This window comes from Macaca mulatta, chromosome 7 (genome assembly GCF_049350105.2).
Source record: "Macaca mulatta isolate MMU2019108-1 chromosome 7, T2T-MMU8v2.0, whole genome shotgun sequence".
Classification (NCBI taxonomy): domain Eukaryota; kingdom Metazoa; phylum Chordata; class Mammalia; order Primates; family Cercopithecidae; genus Macaca; species Macaca mulatta.
Genome location: NC_133412.1, coordinates 1,832,622 through 1,846,892, shown reverse-complemented (window position 1 = coordinate 1,846,892; position 14,271 = coordinate 1,832,622). Strand labels below are relative to the sequence as shown.

The following is a 14,271-nucleotide window of genomic DNA, read 5'->3' as shown; positions in this document are numbered from 1 at the left end:
ACAACTTTGAAGGATTAAAAAAAGAAGGCAAAATTAATTAATTGCTACTTTTTATTATTGAATAGTAATTGAAATTACATTTCCTATCCATTTTGCCTGCCTACGATTTCTTCTGCCTCTCTCATCAGAGAGATGATCTTTCCATTAAACACAAGCCTCATCACCTCCACCCTCAGGCACACATGAAAGTAAAATGAATGCCCCAGTCCCGTTCAGCAGAAATCGTTCTAGTCAAGTGGAAACAAAACCAGTCTTTAAAAAGTAACCTGCTGGGACAGGACTCCAAAACATCTCAATGTTATTAAATCACTAAGAATGGGCCATGATATTTGACAACAAAACATATCACAGAATCACAATCAGGATTAGTGTTCCTCAATCCAATTCTGAAGCTCTTCCCCACACAGAGATGCCCCTACCGTAGGATCATTAGCCCCTTCGAGATCATCTTGTCAAGCTGCTTGCCAGAAACTAACCCAACCTCCAGAAAGCTCCAATTATTAGCAACATCTACAGGTCAAAAGCTGCCTGGTGACTTTCAGATGCCCTCACTCATGACTGTATTACTCACCCCTGTTAATTCTCACTTGGCCAGCAATCTCTACACATTCAGGCATGGACCTTCAAGGTAAGCTATCTGTGACTCCTGGCCCCCTCTGCTGGACATCCCGGGAGAAACAGTCCAATCGCCCGCCTTCCTGTGTCAGTGGAACTTGCCATAATGCCACAAGGCCAGGCAGGCAGAGGAGGACCGCAGGAACAAAGGCTGAGTTTATGAAGGCCCACCTCATCCTTCTGGAGCGGTGAGAGGCAGAGATTACGAAGCAGAGATGCAGCACCATACTGTTTGTTTTTAATATAAGCTCCAAAAGGGAGGAAATTTTTGTCTGTTTTCTCATTGATAATGGCCGGGCGCGGTGGCTCAAGCCTGTAATCCCAGCACTTTGGGAGGCCGAGACGGGCGGATCACGAGGTCAGGAGATCGAGACCATCCTGGCTAACGCGGTGAAACCCCGTCTCTACTAAAAAATACAAAAAAAAAAAAATAAAGTACCCAGAACACAGCCTGGCATGCAGGAGGCAGTCCGTGAACATTTGCTGAATGAGCCGTATTCTATGTGTTCTATTCCCAGGATCGGAATTCTGTTGGGTTACAATGTACTGAAGACACCAGTTTCCCCTAGAGCAAAGACTGCCACTCGAATACCTTTCCCTGGGATATCAGAATTCCTCGCAGGGTGTCGAACCCAACAGAAGGCCCGAGTCCAGTTTCGTCGAGCGAGCCTTCCAGATCGAACATGGGGATGCAGGGACAGAAGAGCTCGGAGAGGTGGTGCAGCAGCAGCAGGCGGTTCCTCAGTGCGATGATGGGGATCTCCTGCAGGTGATTGTACTCCATGGGGACCTGGAACACAGAAACGGCCTTCAGCCCCTCAGGCACCAAAGGCACAGGGGGGCCACAGTGTGACACCCATTAAGGATTCTGAAAACAATTGTTTCAAAACCAGAGAAGCATTATGGTTTCTGAGTTTGCTTTACAAAACCTCACTGTGCTGCTTTTAAAATAATATTGTCCAATTTGACTGTAAAAAAAAAATTTGTCTATACAAATATATTTACTAAGAAGCGTGAGGCATGTACATCAGAACAGTGGTGAGGGTTATAAGATATCTTAGAAGGTGACACACACCGTACACATAGAATGTTGGCTGGCATGAATATTAAGGTTTTTTTTGAGACAGGGTCTCACTCTGTCACCCAGGCAAGAGGGCAGTGGTGCAATCACTGCAGCTTTAACCTTTCGGACTCAAGCGATCCTCCCACCTCAGCCCTCAGCCTCCCAAGTAGCTGGGACGACAGGTGTACGCCACTATGCCCAGCTAATTTTGTAGAGACAGGGTTTTGCTGTGTTGTCCAGGCTCGTCCCGAACTCCTGAGTTCAGGCAATCCGCCCACCTCGGCCTCCCAAAGTGTTGGGATTACAGGCATGAGCCACCACAACCAGCCAAATATCGAGGCTCGTAAATACACTGTTTGGTTAACATCTACTGAGCCTGAATTACTTTCACCGAGAAGCCTCTGTAAATACACAACGACAGGATGCAGCATGTGACAGGAGCACACTTTGCTCGCCCCCGACCCACCCAGCCTGCTCGGACTCACCTGTGCTGGGAGTTTGCCAGCGCTGGCGGGCTTGCTGGTCGACCAGGCGAGGGTATGTGCTGAGCCACAGGCCACACGGTTGACCTTCTTACCCTGAAGGGCAGCTACCAACCGAGGCCTCTGGATGGCGTTGGTGGTTCCATCTCCCAGCTGTCCCTCATCATTGTCGCCCCATGTATAAACCTCACCTGAATGAAGTGCATTTAGAATCAGAACCTGTACACTAGGGCCAACAAACACATGGCTGCCAATGTCTTCCCATCACACAGAGAACCAACGCTCCCTGCCCTTCAGCTGGGTGTTGACCTAGTTGTCAACTTTACATCTGACCTAGACGTGAATGTCTGCTTTACGTATGACCTAAATGTGAATACACGCTAACTACACATCCAAAGAGGCGAGCGTACTTCCCAGGACTCGCCACAGCCCCTGCTGGCCACCAGGCCTCTTCTAGTAAGAGGCACAGGACTCTGGTCTAAAGCCTTCAACAGTGTTAGTTCTCAGGACTAGGCGTGAACGGCAGCAGTTCTCCATCGGAATAATATCAGAACAGACAGCAATATCCCGAACATCCCAAATCCATCGGAATAACATCAGAACAGACAGCAATATCCCGAACATCCCAAATCCATCGGAATAACATCAGAACAGACAGCAATATCCCGAACATCCCAAATCCATCGGAATAACATCAGAACAGACAGCAATATCCCGAACATCCCAAATCCATCGGAATAATATCGGGACAGATAGCAATATCCCGAACATCCCAAATCCATCGGAATGATAATAGAACAGATAGCAATATCCTGAACATCCCAAATCCATCGGAATAATGTTAGAACAGATAGCAATATCCAGAACATCCCAAATTGCTCTTGCCTGTGAAACAGAAGAGGAAAAGTCTGTTTGATTTATTTTATACTTTCTTTTGAGATAGGGTCTCACTCTGTTGCCCAGGCTGGAGTAAACTGGCATGATCACGGTTCACTGCAGCCTCAACCTCCCCAGCTCAAGTGATCCTCCCACCTCATCTCCCAAAGTGTTGGGATTACAGGCGTGAATCACTGTGACGAAGTCTCACTCTGTCGCCCAGGCTGGAATGCAGTGGTGTGATCTTGGCTCACTGCAATCTCCGTCTCCCGGGTTTGAGTGATTCTCCTGCCTCAGCCTCCTGAGTAGCTAGGCTTACAGGAGCACGCCAACATGCCCAGCTAATTTTTGTATTTTTAGTAGAGATGGGGTTTCACCATGTTGCTCAGGCTGGTCTTGAACTCGTGACCTCACAATCCGCCTGCCTCGGTCTCCCAAAGTGCTGGGATTACAGGTGCGTGCCACCACGCCCCAGTCAATTTTTGTGTTTTTAGTAGAGATGGGGTTTCACCATGTTAGTCAGGCTGGTCTCGAACTCCTGACCTCGTGATCCACCTTAAAATCCATGTTTTAAAAATCAAAACCACAATGTGATACCACCTCACTCCTGCAAGAATGACCATAATAAAATAAATAAATAAGCAAATAATAGATGCTGGCACGGATGTGGTGAAAAGGGAACACACTGCTGGTGGGAACAGAAACCAGTACAACCCATTGAGATTTTCCCTCTAGAGGGGATAAAAACCAGAAACAAGCTATCTGTGAAAATGCGCTGTGACGGAAAGCATTTTCCATGCTCCACTGTGGAAAAGTGTGGAGATTCCTCCAAGAACTAAAAGTAGATCTACCATTTGATCCAGCAATCCCACCACTAGGTATCTACCCAGAAGAAAAGAAGTCACTATTTGAAAAAGTACTTGCACACGCATGTTAATAGCAGCACAATTTGCAGTTACGTAAACATGGAACCAGCTCCAAAGCCCATCAATCAATGAGTGGATAAGAATATGTGGTGTATATACACCACAGAACACTACTAGCCATAAAAAGGAATGAAACGATGGCATTCACAGCAACCTGCATGGGACTGGAGACCATTATTCTAAGTAAAGTAACTCAGGAACGGAAAACCAAACCATATGTTCTCATGCTATGAGGATGCAGCGGCTTAAGAATGACACAATGGACTTTGGGGACTCGGGGGAAAGGGTAGGAGAGGAGTGAGGGATAAAAGACTACACATTGGGTACTGTGTACACTGCCTGGGCGATGGGTACACCACGTTTCAGAAATCACCTCTAAAGAACTTATTCATGTAACCAAACACCACCTGTTCCCCAAAAACTTGTTGAAATAAAAATAAATTAAAAAAATAACATACAAAAAGAACATGCAGTTTGTATTCATACCCTAAACATAAGATTCACCATTCACGAGAATCATCACACTTTTCAGGGCACCGTGTTGGACCTCAACCAAGAAACACCACCAGAAAATATTCTCAGGCAAGGTCCCTGGTGACCAGGATGGAAACAAGGCTCACGTTCTCTGGAGACACCATTAGCCTTGTCAAATCTAGCTCCTCGGGTGTCTGGAAAGTGTGATGCCTGTGTGATCAAGGGCAGTGTGCTTGTCTCCTGCCCCTGCCTGCTCCCCTGTGCTTGTCTCCTGCCCCTGCCTGCTCCCCTGTGCTTGTCTCCTGCCCCTGCCTGCTCCCCTGTGCTTGTCTCCTGCCCCTGCCTGCTCCCCTGTGCTTGTCTCCTGCCCCTGCCTGCTCCCCTGTGCTTGTCTCCTGCCCCTGCCTGCTCCCCTGTGCTTGTCTCCTGCCCCTGCCTGCTCCCCTGTGCTTGTCTCCTGCCCCTGCCTGCTCCCCTGTGCTTGTCTCCTGCCCCTGTCTGCTCCCCTGTGCTTGTCTCCTGCCTCTGTCTGCTCCCCTGTGCTTGTCTCCTGTCCCTGCCTGCTCCCCGCAGGTTGCTGCTAAAGCCACGAGGCGGGTGTCGCACACACAAGGTGAGGAGGGCGTCTCTGCAGACGCAGCCGGGCACAGGGAATGAGTCCGCGAGCATGAGGAGGGCTTCCACCCAGGTGCTAGGTCCGAGGGGGGTTAGCCAAGACCCCCACATGGGAGGGGAGGAGCCACGCACCGGAGGATGAGACGCTGGTTATGCACGGGGTTAGGGGGCCAAACTGCCAGAGAGAAAGGAGCTGCAAGGTTGCCAAGAGAAAACTGGAATGAACCCTGTGGATCCGAACTGGTTCTGGGGATACTGGTGGAAACTCACAGCTTTCAACACACATGCAGATCCAGAAGGAAACATCAAACATAAACCGGGGTATTGTTTACATGACCAGTCCCTGGCTTTGCCCATTGAGGAGGCCTGGGGAGCAGTGACGCCTCAATAGCAATGAGCTCACCCATCATCCAGACCTTGTCTGCTCAAGGCCATTCTCCTCCACAGACACCAGGCTCCTTGGAGAAATGGCCAGGTCGAGGCGTGGGGCACGGCGGGACCAAGAGGCGGCTGATGTTCTTCTACCAGAGCAGGGAAGTTCTCCCAGACAACGGGGACACACAAGGGGGCAGAGCCAGCCATACAGAGCACAACTAGAGCATCAAAACAAACAGGAAAAGACTCTATACCCCAATGAATACATTAGGATCCATGATGAATTCATTCAAAGCTGCATAAGAAAGGAATATTTAAGTAGATTCAGGTGTCCCTACCAAATCCTTATTATAAACAATGTCCACGGTGAAAAGCACAGCAGACAGCAACGTAACCAAGCGACTGTAGTAAGCATCATCAGAAAGGAGACAAACTGCATGTCACCTGCAAGGATGAACTGTGACGATCAAAGACACACAACCCGAACCTATGGCAGAAACACTGGAAAAAACCCAGACTGAAGAACGTGCTACAAAATAACTGGTGTCAAGTTGCCAGAGGCCCAGGAAGACTGAGGAAGTGAAAGGATGATGCCAGGCACTGAGGGAGTGTCACAGGACAGTGAAATGATTAAAGGGTGCGTGCTTATATAACTCACCAAAGGCTTTAACGGCCGGGCGCAGTGGCTCAAGCCTGTAATCCCAGCACTTTGGGAGGCTGAGGCAGGCGGATCACAAGGTCAGGAGATCGAGACCATCCTGGCTAGCACGGTGAAACCCCATCTCTACTAAAAAATACAAAAAAAACTAGCCAGGCGAGGTGGCAGGCGCCTGTAGTCCCAGCTACTCGGGAGGCTGAGGCAGGAGAATGGCGTGAACCCGGGAGGCGGAGCTGGCAGTGAGCTGAGATCCGGCCACTGCACTCCAGCCTGGGCGACAGAGCGAGACTCCGTCTCAAAAAAAAAAAAAAGGCTTTAACAAGGAGCACAGTTTGGGGGACGGCCATGTTAGTGAAAGATGGCGCCCACATTTTCCACCGCTGCCATAACACATCCCCACCGCCCGGCTGGCTTAAACCACACACACTTAGGATCCTTTCGCTCTGCGGGTCGGAAGTCCCGCATGGGTCTCCCTTTCCAGAGGCCCCGGGGAGAGTTTCCTTGCTCATTCGGACACGGCTCGGTTCTCTGTGGGACTGAGGTCCAGGTTCCTTGCTGGCTGAGCTATTCTCAGCTTCCAGGGGCCACCCCATTCCCCCACCCTGCTCCTCCACGAAAGCCAGCAACAGAGGGTAGAGAGCTCTCAGACTTCGAAAATCTTTCTACTACCTCTTCAGTCACATCTCTGACTGACTCCTGTGCCTTCTTTTCTGATCAAAAGGTCTGTGTAATTACACTGAGTTCACTAAATAATCCAGAATAATCTCCATAACAAGTCAGCGGATTCACAAACTTCATTCAACCTGAAAAGTCCCTTTCGCCATCATGTCAGGGTTCCCCGGACCAACCCCACACTCGTGATTCTCCAGCACAACTTACAAGACTCAGCATACACTCCTGCTCAGAGCTACAGCATATCACGGCAAGAGGACACACAGTAAGACCAGCACAGGGATGGGGACCTGTGGCAAAGCAGAGGGGGAACCAGGAGCAAGCTTCCAGAGTCCTCTCCCACAAGAGCCACACAGGACAAGCTTAACTGCCCTAGCACTGAGCTGTGTCAAGTGCTGTCTTCTGGGAAGCTGGGTAGAGACTCCAGGCCCAGGGTTTCCATCGGGGCTGATCACACAGGCACCCCCTTCCTGGCGTGTAACAAGTTCCAGACCAAGGAAAGCAGGTTTCTGCACAAACCACATCACTTGTACAGACAGTTCAGGCACAGTGAACCACACTTACCACCTAGGGAACAGGGTAGTCTTCCCAAAACCCAGGTTCCCAGACACCAGCATAGGGCCAAGCCTGCAGCAGGTCCGTCTAAGGACATGTCTCAGGCTGGCTGCTAGCTCTGTTCTGCACAGCCCAGTAATAAGTAATAAGTAGAACTCTTTCACAGGTTTAACAGCAGGGGCTGAAAATGACAGGGCCAAAGCCCTGCTGACTGCAGATAAGACTCTCAGGACATGGTATAAGCCCCAGCCTTTGCCTCCTTTTTTTTTTTTTGAGACAGAGTCTTGCTCTGTTGCCAGGCTAGAGTGCAATGGCACGACCTTGGCTCACTGCAACCTCCACCTCCCGGGTTCAAGCAATTCTCCTGCCTCAGTCTCTTGAGTAGCTGAGATTACAGGCACGCACCACTACGCCCAGCTAATTTTTGTATTTTTAGTAGAGACGGAGTTTCACCGTGTAGGCCAGGCTGGTCTCGATCTCTTGACCTCGTGATTCGCCCGCCTCAGCCTCCCAAAGTGCTGGGATGACAGGTCTGTGCCCCCTTTTAAGGCTGTGCATGTCATTTATGCTCAAGCAACCCTCTTAGATTCACCGGCCTCAGTCCTGCAGCGCCGAGCCCCACCTACCGTCCTCTGTGCAGCACACACAGTGCAGGGAGCCAGTGGCAATGGCGATGACTTTCTTTCCCTGCAACCCTTGGACCTGCCGAGGCCTTCGAACATGGTCATCCGATCCATGGCCCAACCTGTGATAATCGCCTTTGCCCCTGCACATGAAGGAAGCATAGAAATTATGGAGCAAGGTCATCTCATTGACCACCCTGCCCAGCCTCCTGGGCAGCCTCTGCTCTTCAGGACACAACCATAGCCTGCTGCAGAAGGTACATTCCCATCCATGAAAAGGTAGTGCGCACACCCCAATTAAAATCTGGTTTTAGTGGGTTTAAACAGAATTTTGCATACCAGGTATAAACAGCTCCAGATTTGGTAAGGGCAACAGAAAACTGGGATCCGCATTCCACTTTAACTACTCCAAGACCGGTAAGAGAATCAATCTAGAAGGGGAAAAAGTTCAATTAGACAGACAGCATCAAGGCCCCTGCGGACTGCTATAACCACACTGAGATTTAACTAAATCTAGTAGGAATTCTGAAAACTTGTATCTATGATGAATAATTAGTGCAACTGAAAATCATATTCCACTTAATCTGAGCACTCCCAGAAAGCAGGGGGGACCGTGACTGACAACGTGCCCACTGGCACACTGTGGCCCGGCGGGACCCAGCACATGGCACTGGAAGGGGAAGCTCTGCAGGTGAGGCCTGCAAGCCTCTCCCCAGAATGGCCTCCCCCAGCCGTGCTTCTCTGTGCAGCAGCACCATAATCCAGCAGCCCCTGTGTCTCTCCTCACCTGTCCCAGCCCTCTCAGACCAGAGGCCCGCGAGGAAGCAGCAGCAGGCAAGGGGAGGGATGGCCAAGAGCAGTGGGCCCTACCCATCCTCCACACTGCACACTTGCCAGTCAACGCTTTTCCTTATCCTGCAAGCTGCTCCTCATGACCTCGGCGATTGCTCTCATATGTAAGTTCTCATATTCAATTCTAAACTCAAATTAATTAAAACCGACTTCATTCTCTTAATGAGCTCTCCCCTGGTGTCTGGCCCTACCACAATGGCCTCAGGACATCCTGCTCCAGCCCCTCCGATGCCTAGCATCCTCACCCTTGAACGTGCAAAGCCCAGGCTCTTTCCCGCAAGAAGGGTCCTCTGACGCATGCCACTGGCGAGGTCTGCCCAGAGCACCTGTGCCACGCCTGCAACCCCACAGCATGCCACTGGCGAGGTCTGCCCCAGAGCACCTGTGCCACGCCTGCAACCCCACAGCCCCACGAGAGAGGAGGCTGGGCAGAGACAGGTTCACAGCACCAGGCTCCCAAGTACCCAGCAGAGCGCCTGGCTACACGGCAGTGTGCTGCACACACTGATGTCACTGAGCAACATGTGCAGGACCTGAACCACATACCAGCCACCCGTTCATAAGAACAAAAGACATTCTGGCCAAGCTAAAAAATCACCTGGAGCCACGAGGCTTGTGTGGAGCAGAGCCGCCGACCCCACCAGGGCTGCAGGACTTGGGCGCTGGTGCAGGCCCTACTCTTGTTCCTCACAGGACACCCACCTGAGGTGGCCCTGGCTAACCCAGATGCAGTCCCTTTAGCAAGCAGGAGCACTCCCCAGGCATGAGCCATGGCAACTCCACACCACTATGAACTGAGAGAGTGTGAGCCTACATGCTAAATAAACCGGGGGGCTCCACGGTGCCCGGATGATCCCATCAACTTCTCAAAAGAACGCACACAGCACATAAAACACCTTATTCCCTCTAGGCCCTCCACACACTTTCTAGCCAATTACCCACTCTATTTACTAGAAAGAAGGTAAAGAGGAGGTTAAAGTGCACACAGAGGGTCAGTAATGGGGGCTCTGAGGCCGTGTTTTCCCAGAGGGCCCCTGGGGACCCCTGACTGGCGTGAGCTGGGAGGGCACTGGGCAGGGCAAGAATGGGAAGTACCTTCATTGGCACTTTACAGCCATCGCTGCCTCCTCGGCCAAGCTTGCCGTAGTCCCCGTCCCCCCAGGACCAGACAGTGTCGTCGTCCGTGAGGCAGAGGGTCTGGGCGTCTCCGCTGCCACAGGCGATGTCTACCACACGGTGGCCCTGCAGCGCCTCCACCTTCAGAGAAAAGGGACTTGGGTTGGCCGAGCACAACACAAGAAGGCTTTTGCCACAGGAGTGGCTTCACAACACTGCCATTCTTTTTTTATGGGGGTACCTGTTTTAAGCCTTTACAGAGATGATTTCTAAAATCCTATAAGACAAGAGAAAGCACCTTCATCTGTTTGAACTACACGCATCTGAACAATAGGAGGAGGTATTAGTGTCTTTGATGAGCCAACCCGACATCACCATGAAGGCTGTTTATTCACTTCTGGCACCCAAAAATACAGTGGGCCTTCCCGAAGCCAAAGCATTTTTCTAGACGCCAAGCAATATTTACCACTACAAAGAAAAGGATGTTGAAATGACTCATGGAAGAAATATGTACCAAGATGGTTTTTATTTCCACCAGAAAGAACTTCTACTTGTAAATGGGGCTATGACCAACAACCCTAAAACCAAAAAAATCTAGAAGAGCAAATACTTTGGAATTTTAAAATCATAGCGATAGTGGCAAACCGCCCCATGTGACAGCAGCAGCGAGGAGCGTGCAGCCCCCGGCCCCCGCACACGGCGCCTCCTCACCAGCTTCGGCTTCAGCTGGTCCTCGCTGTCGCTGTGCCCCAGCCGGCCATAGCGGCCTTTGCCCCACGTGTAGAGGTCCCCGGCTGCTGTGACACAGGCACTGTGGGCTCCACCAGCAGCAACATCGACCACTTCAATTCCTCTCAGAGACTCAATGACACGAGGGCGGTCACACGGACTGCAAAAAAGTCACCAAATAGAAAGGAAATACATTTTTCTTCTTAAACATTTTTCAGCGTATTAAATACCTCTCAATCTACACCTTCCTAATCAGTTAATTGCTAAATCAATCAAGAAGAATCATTCAGACCTGAACTCAAAAGGTCACCACGTCCAACCTCCTTCCAGTACAAGGCCAGAGGGCAGGGCTTCCCCAGTTCTGACTCAGAGGCTGGAAAGTGACCACACATACCGGGCCAAGTTCGAAGCACAGCCCATTTTTCAGAGGTCTATGAGCTGAGAACAGGTTTTACATTTTAAAGGGTTTAAAAAAAAAAAAAAGAATCATATGCAACTCCTAAAATAGTCACCATCTGGCCCTACAAGGAAAGTTTGCACCTCACCCCCACTACGAATTAACAATTCATTAAGGAGTTTTAACATATGCATGTCACTAGTCTGTAACACAGTGACTACTGATAACAAACTTTTTCTTTTCTTATTAAGTTTTGAAAGAAGCTCTTTATATATTGTGGCTATCAGACCTTAGTCAGATTATATGATTGTGAATATCCTTTGCCAGCTCATGGCTTCAGTCTCTTCACAGTGTCTTTCAAAGAACAGTTCGTAATTTTTATAAAGTCCAAGTTATATCTTCCTTTCATGAATCATGCTTTTGGAGTTCAATCTAAAAATCTTTTCTGACCTAAAGTCACAAAAATTTTCTCATGTTTTCTTCTAGAACTTTTTAGTTTTACGTTTTACATTCATGACTTTGGTTCATTTTGAATTAATGTTGGGATATGGTGTAAAGTACGAATTTAAGTTCATTTCTTGCCATAGGCTAACCAATTATTCAAAACCACTTGTTGAAAAGAGTGTATTTTCTCCAATGAATTGGCTGTGCACTCTTATAAACTGCGCACTAGAAATTGTGAGAAGTCCAGTTTCATTTTTCCACACTCGTCTTGTCAGTACTGCCTGCCAGTTTCTGGATTCTCTCTTCTGCTCCACTGATGTATCTGCCTCTCTCTTTATGCCAGCACCAAACCACATTGTTTACTGCAGCTATAAAATGAGGCTTAAGTCAGGTAGTGCAAGTCTTCCGACCTTTTCCTCGTTTTCAGAGTTGGTTGGACTATTCTAGGCCATTTGCATCTCCATACGTTTTATGTTTGGCTTATCGATTTCTATAGAAAACTTGATTGAGAAGGTGTTGAATCTACAGATTTGAGGATAACCAGCAAATTAACAATACGGACTCTTCTGCTCCATGAACACAGCATGCCCCCTCATGACTTTAGGTCTTTCAAAAATTATCTGAGCAATACTTCGTAGTCCTCTGTCTACAGGTCATTCACATTTTTGGGTCAGATTTATCCCTTAGTTTTTCAATTCTGGGAAGAGGGTAAATGGTATTTTAAAATTTCACTTTCTGGTTATATATATGTATATGTATAGACATATAAGAAACTTTTATTTATTCATCTTCTATCCCTCAACACTGCTAGCCTCACTTATCAGTTCTAGTAACTTTTTGTAAACACCATCAAGTTCTCTGCATAAACAATGTTTTCTGCAAAAAAGACAGTTTTAATTCTCTTTTCAATCTAGATGCCTTTTATTTCTTTGCACTGCTATACTGCACTTACTTAACTTGCTGTACAATGTTGAAGAGAAGTGGTGATAGCAGACATCCTTGCCTTGATCCTCAACTCGGGGAAAGCTTTCCATCTGTTGCCATTAACTACAATCTAAGCTCTAGGTTAACAGAGATGCCCTTTATCAGGTAAAGGAGGAGATCTTTTACTCCTAGACTACTCAGAGATTTTATAGAAATGGATGTTGGAGTTTGCCAAATTACTTTTTTCCTCCTCTTTATTAAGATGATCATATAGTTTTCTTTTTTACATTGATTGATTCTTCTAATGTTAAACCAAACTTGTGATTTCTGGCAAAAATATCTCACTTGGCCACACTATGTATTACTTAATTCAACATTAAAAACTTTTACATCTATGTTCATGAAGGATATTGATCTGTATTTTCCTAGGAATGGCTGAGTCTGACTTTGATATGAGTAAAGCTATCCTCAGAAAAACGAGTTGAGAATTCCCTCTGCCAATTTTCTGAAAAAGTTTATGAAGAATTGTTATCTGTTAGCTACATGTCTGTTAGAAATCACCAGTCATCTGGTCCCAGACATTTGTTTGCAGGAAATTCAATTTCTTAGACACATCGCTATTCTACTCAAGTCATCTATTTCTTCTTGAGTGAGCTGTGAAGAGTGTGTGTCCTTTGAGGAACTTGTCTATTTCATCTAAAAAGTCAAATTTCTTAGCATTAAGTTGTACATTATGCTTAATTATTTTTTAATATCTGTATACCCTGGGGTGAGGAAAACTTCTCTATTCCTAATATTTCTAAAATTTGTAATCTCCTTTTTTCTTGATGAGTCTAGACAGAGATTTTAACAATTATATTGATCTTCTCAAAGAACTGGTTTTTGTTTCCTTTATCTCTATTGTTTTTCCATTTTCTATGTTATAGATTCTGCTCTGCTCTTTCTTACTCCTTCTCTTTCTTGTGTTTACTTTGGATTGTATCCATCCTTATTGTCCTTTTCTAAGATGGATACTAAGGTCATAGTTCGGAGACCATTTTTCTTTTTTAAAATAGGCATTTCATGCAATAAATTTCCTTCTAAGTTCTGCTTTTGCTGGATCCCACACATTTTGGTACACTGTTTTCATTTTCACTCTTCAAAATTATTTGTAATTTACTTTCTGATTCATTCTTTGATCCATCAGTTTTTTTGTTTGTTTGTTTGTTTTTTTGAGATGGAGTCTCGCTCTGTTGCCCAGGCTGGAGTGCAGTGGCACAATCTCGGCTCACCGCAAGCTCCGCTCCGCCTCCCGGGTTCACGCCATTCTCCTGCCTCAGCTTCCCAAGTAGCTGGGACTACAGGCGCACGCCACCACACCCGGCTAATTTTTTGTAATTTTAGTAGAGACGAGGTTTCACCATGTTAGCCAGGATGGTCTCGAACTCCTGACCTCGTGATCCACCCGCCTCGGCCTCCCAAAGTGCTGGGATTACAGACGTGAGCCACCGCGCCCGGCCCCATCAGTTATTTAGAAATGTTTTACTTTCAAAATACTGGAGGTTTTCCAGGAATCTGTTATTAATTTCTAATTTAATTTCCCTGCGGACAAAGAACATATTGTACATAACTTGAATCTTTCTGAGGTGTAAGATTTGTTTTATGGCCCAAATCATGATCTATATTGGTAGGTATTCCTCATGCACTAGAAAAGAATGTAGTTTGTCCAGTAGAGTGTTCTAAAAAATGTCAGTTAGGTCAAGTTAGTTGATACAGCTGTTCAAATCTTCTATCCATTTTTTTTTATGTACTTGTTCTATCAATAATTGAAGAAGGGGTATTCGAATCTCTAGTTACAACTGGGGATTTGTCTATTTCTCCATGCAGTTTTATTTT

General features: G+C 47.4%; 1 protein-coding gene across 3 annotated transcripts in view; it reads right to left on the bottom strand.

Moving 5' to 3' along the window:
- HERC2 (HECT and RLD domain containing E3 ubiquitin protein ligase 2) overlaps nucleotides 1-14,271 on the bottom strand; it is a 219,844-nt gene that overhangs the window by 11,861 nt on the left and 193,712 nt on the right. For all 3 annotated transcript variants that reach the window (XR_013395438.1, XM_015141725.3, XM_077938885.1), the window contains exons 80-85: nucleotides 10,614-10,791; nucleotides 9,882-10,043; nucleotides 8,274-8,365; nucleotides 7,938-8,077; nucleotides 2,164-2,351; nucleotides 1,208-1,405 (exon numbers count right to left, since the gene is read on the bottom strand). Coding sequence is in view for 2 of the 3 variants with exons in the window: in XM_015141725.3 (XP_014997211.3) it covers nucleotides 1,208-1,405; nucleotides 2,164-2,351; nucleotides 7,938-8,077; nucleotides 8,274-8,365; nucleotides 9,882-10,043; nucleotides 10,614-10,791 (958 nt within the window). In the remaining variant the exon portion in view is untranslated. The remainder of the gene's footprint in view (nucleotides 1-1,207; nucleotides 1,406-2,163; nucleotides 2,352-7,937; nucleotides 8,078-8,273; nucleotides 8,366-9,881; nucleotides 10,044-10,613; nucleotides 10,792-14,271) is intronic.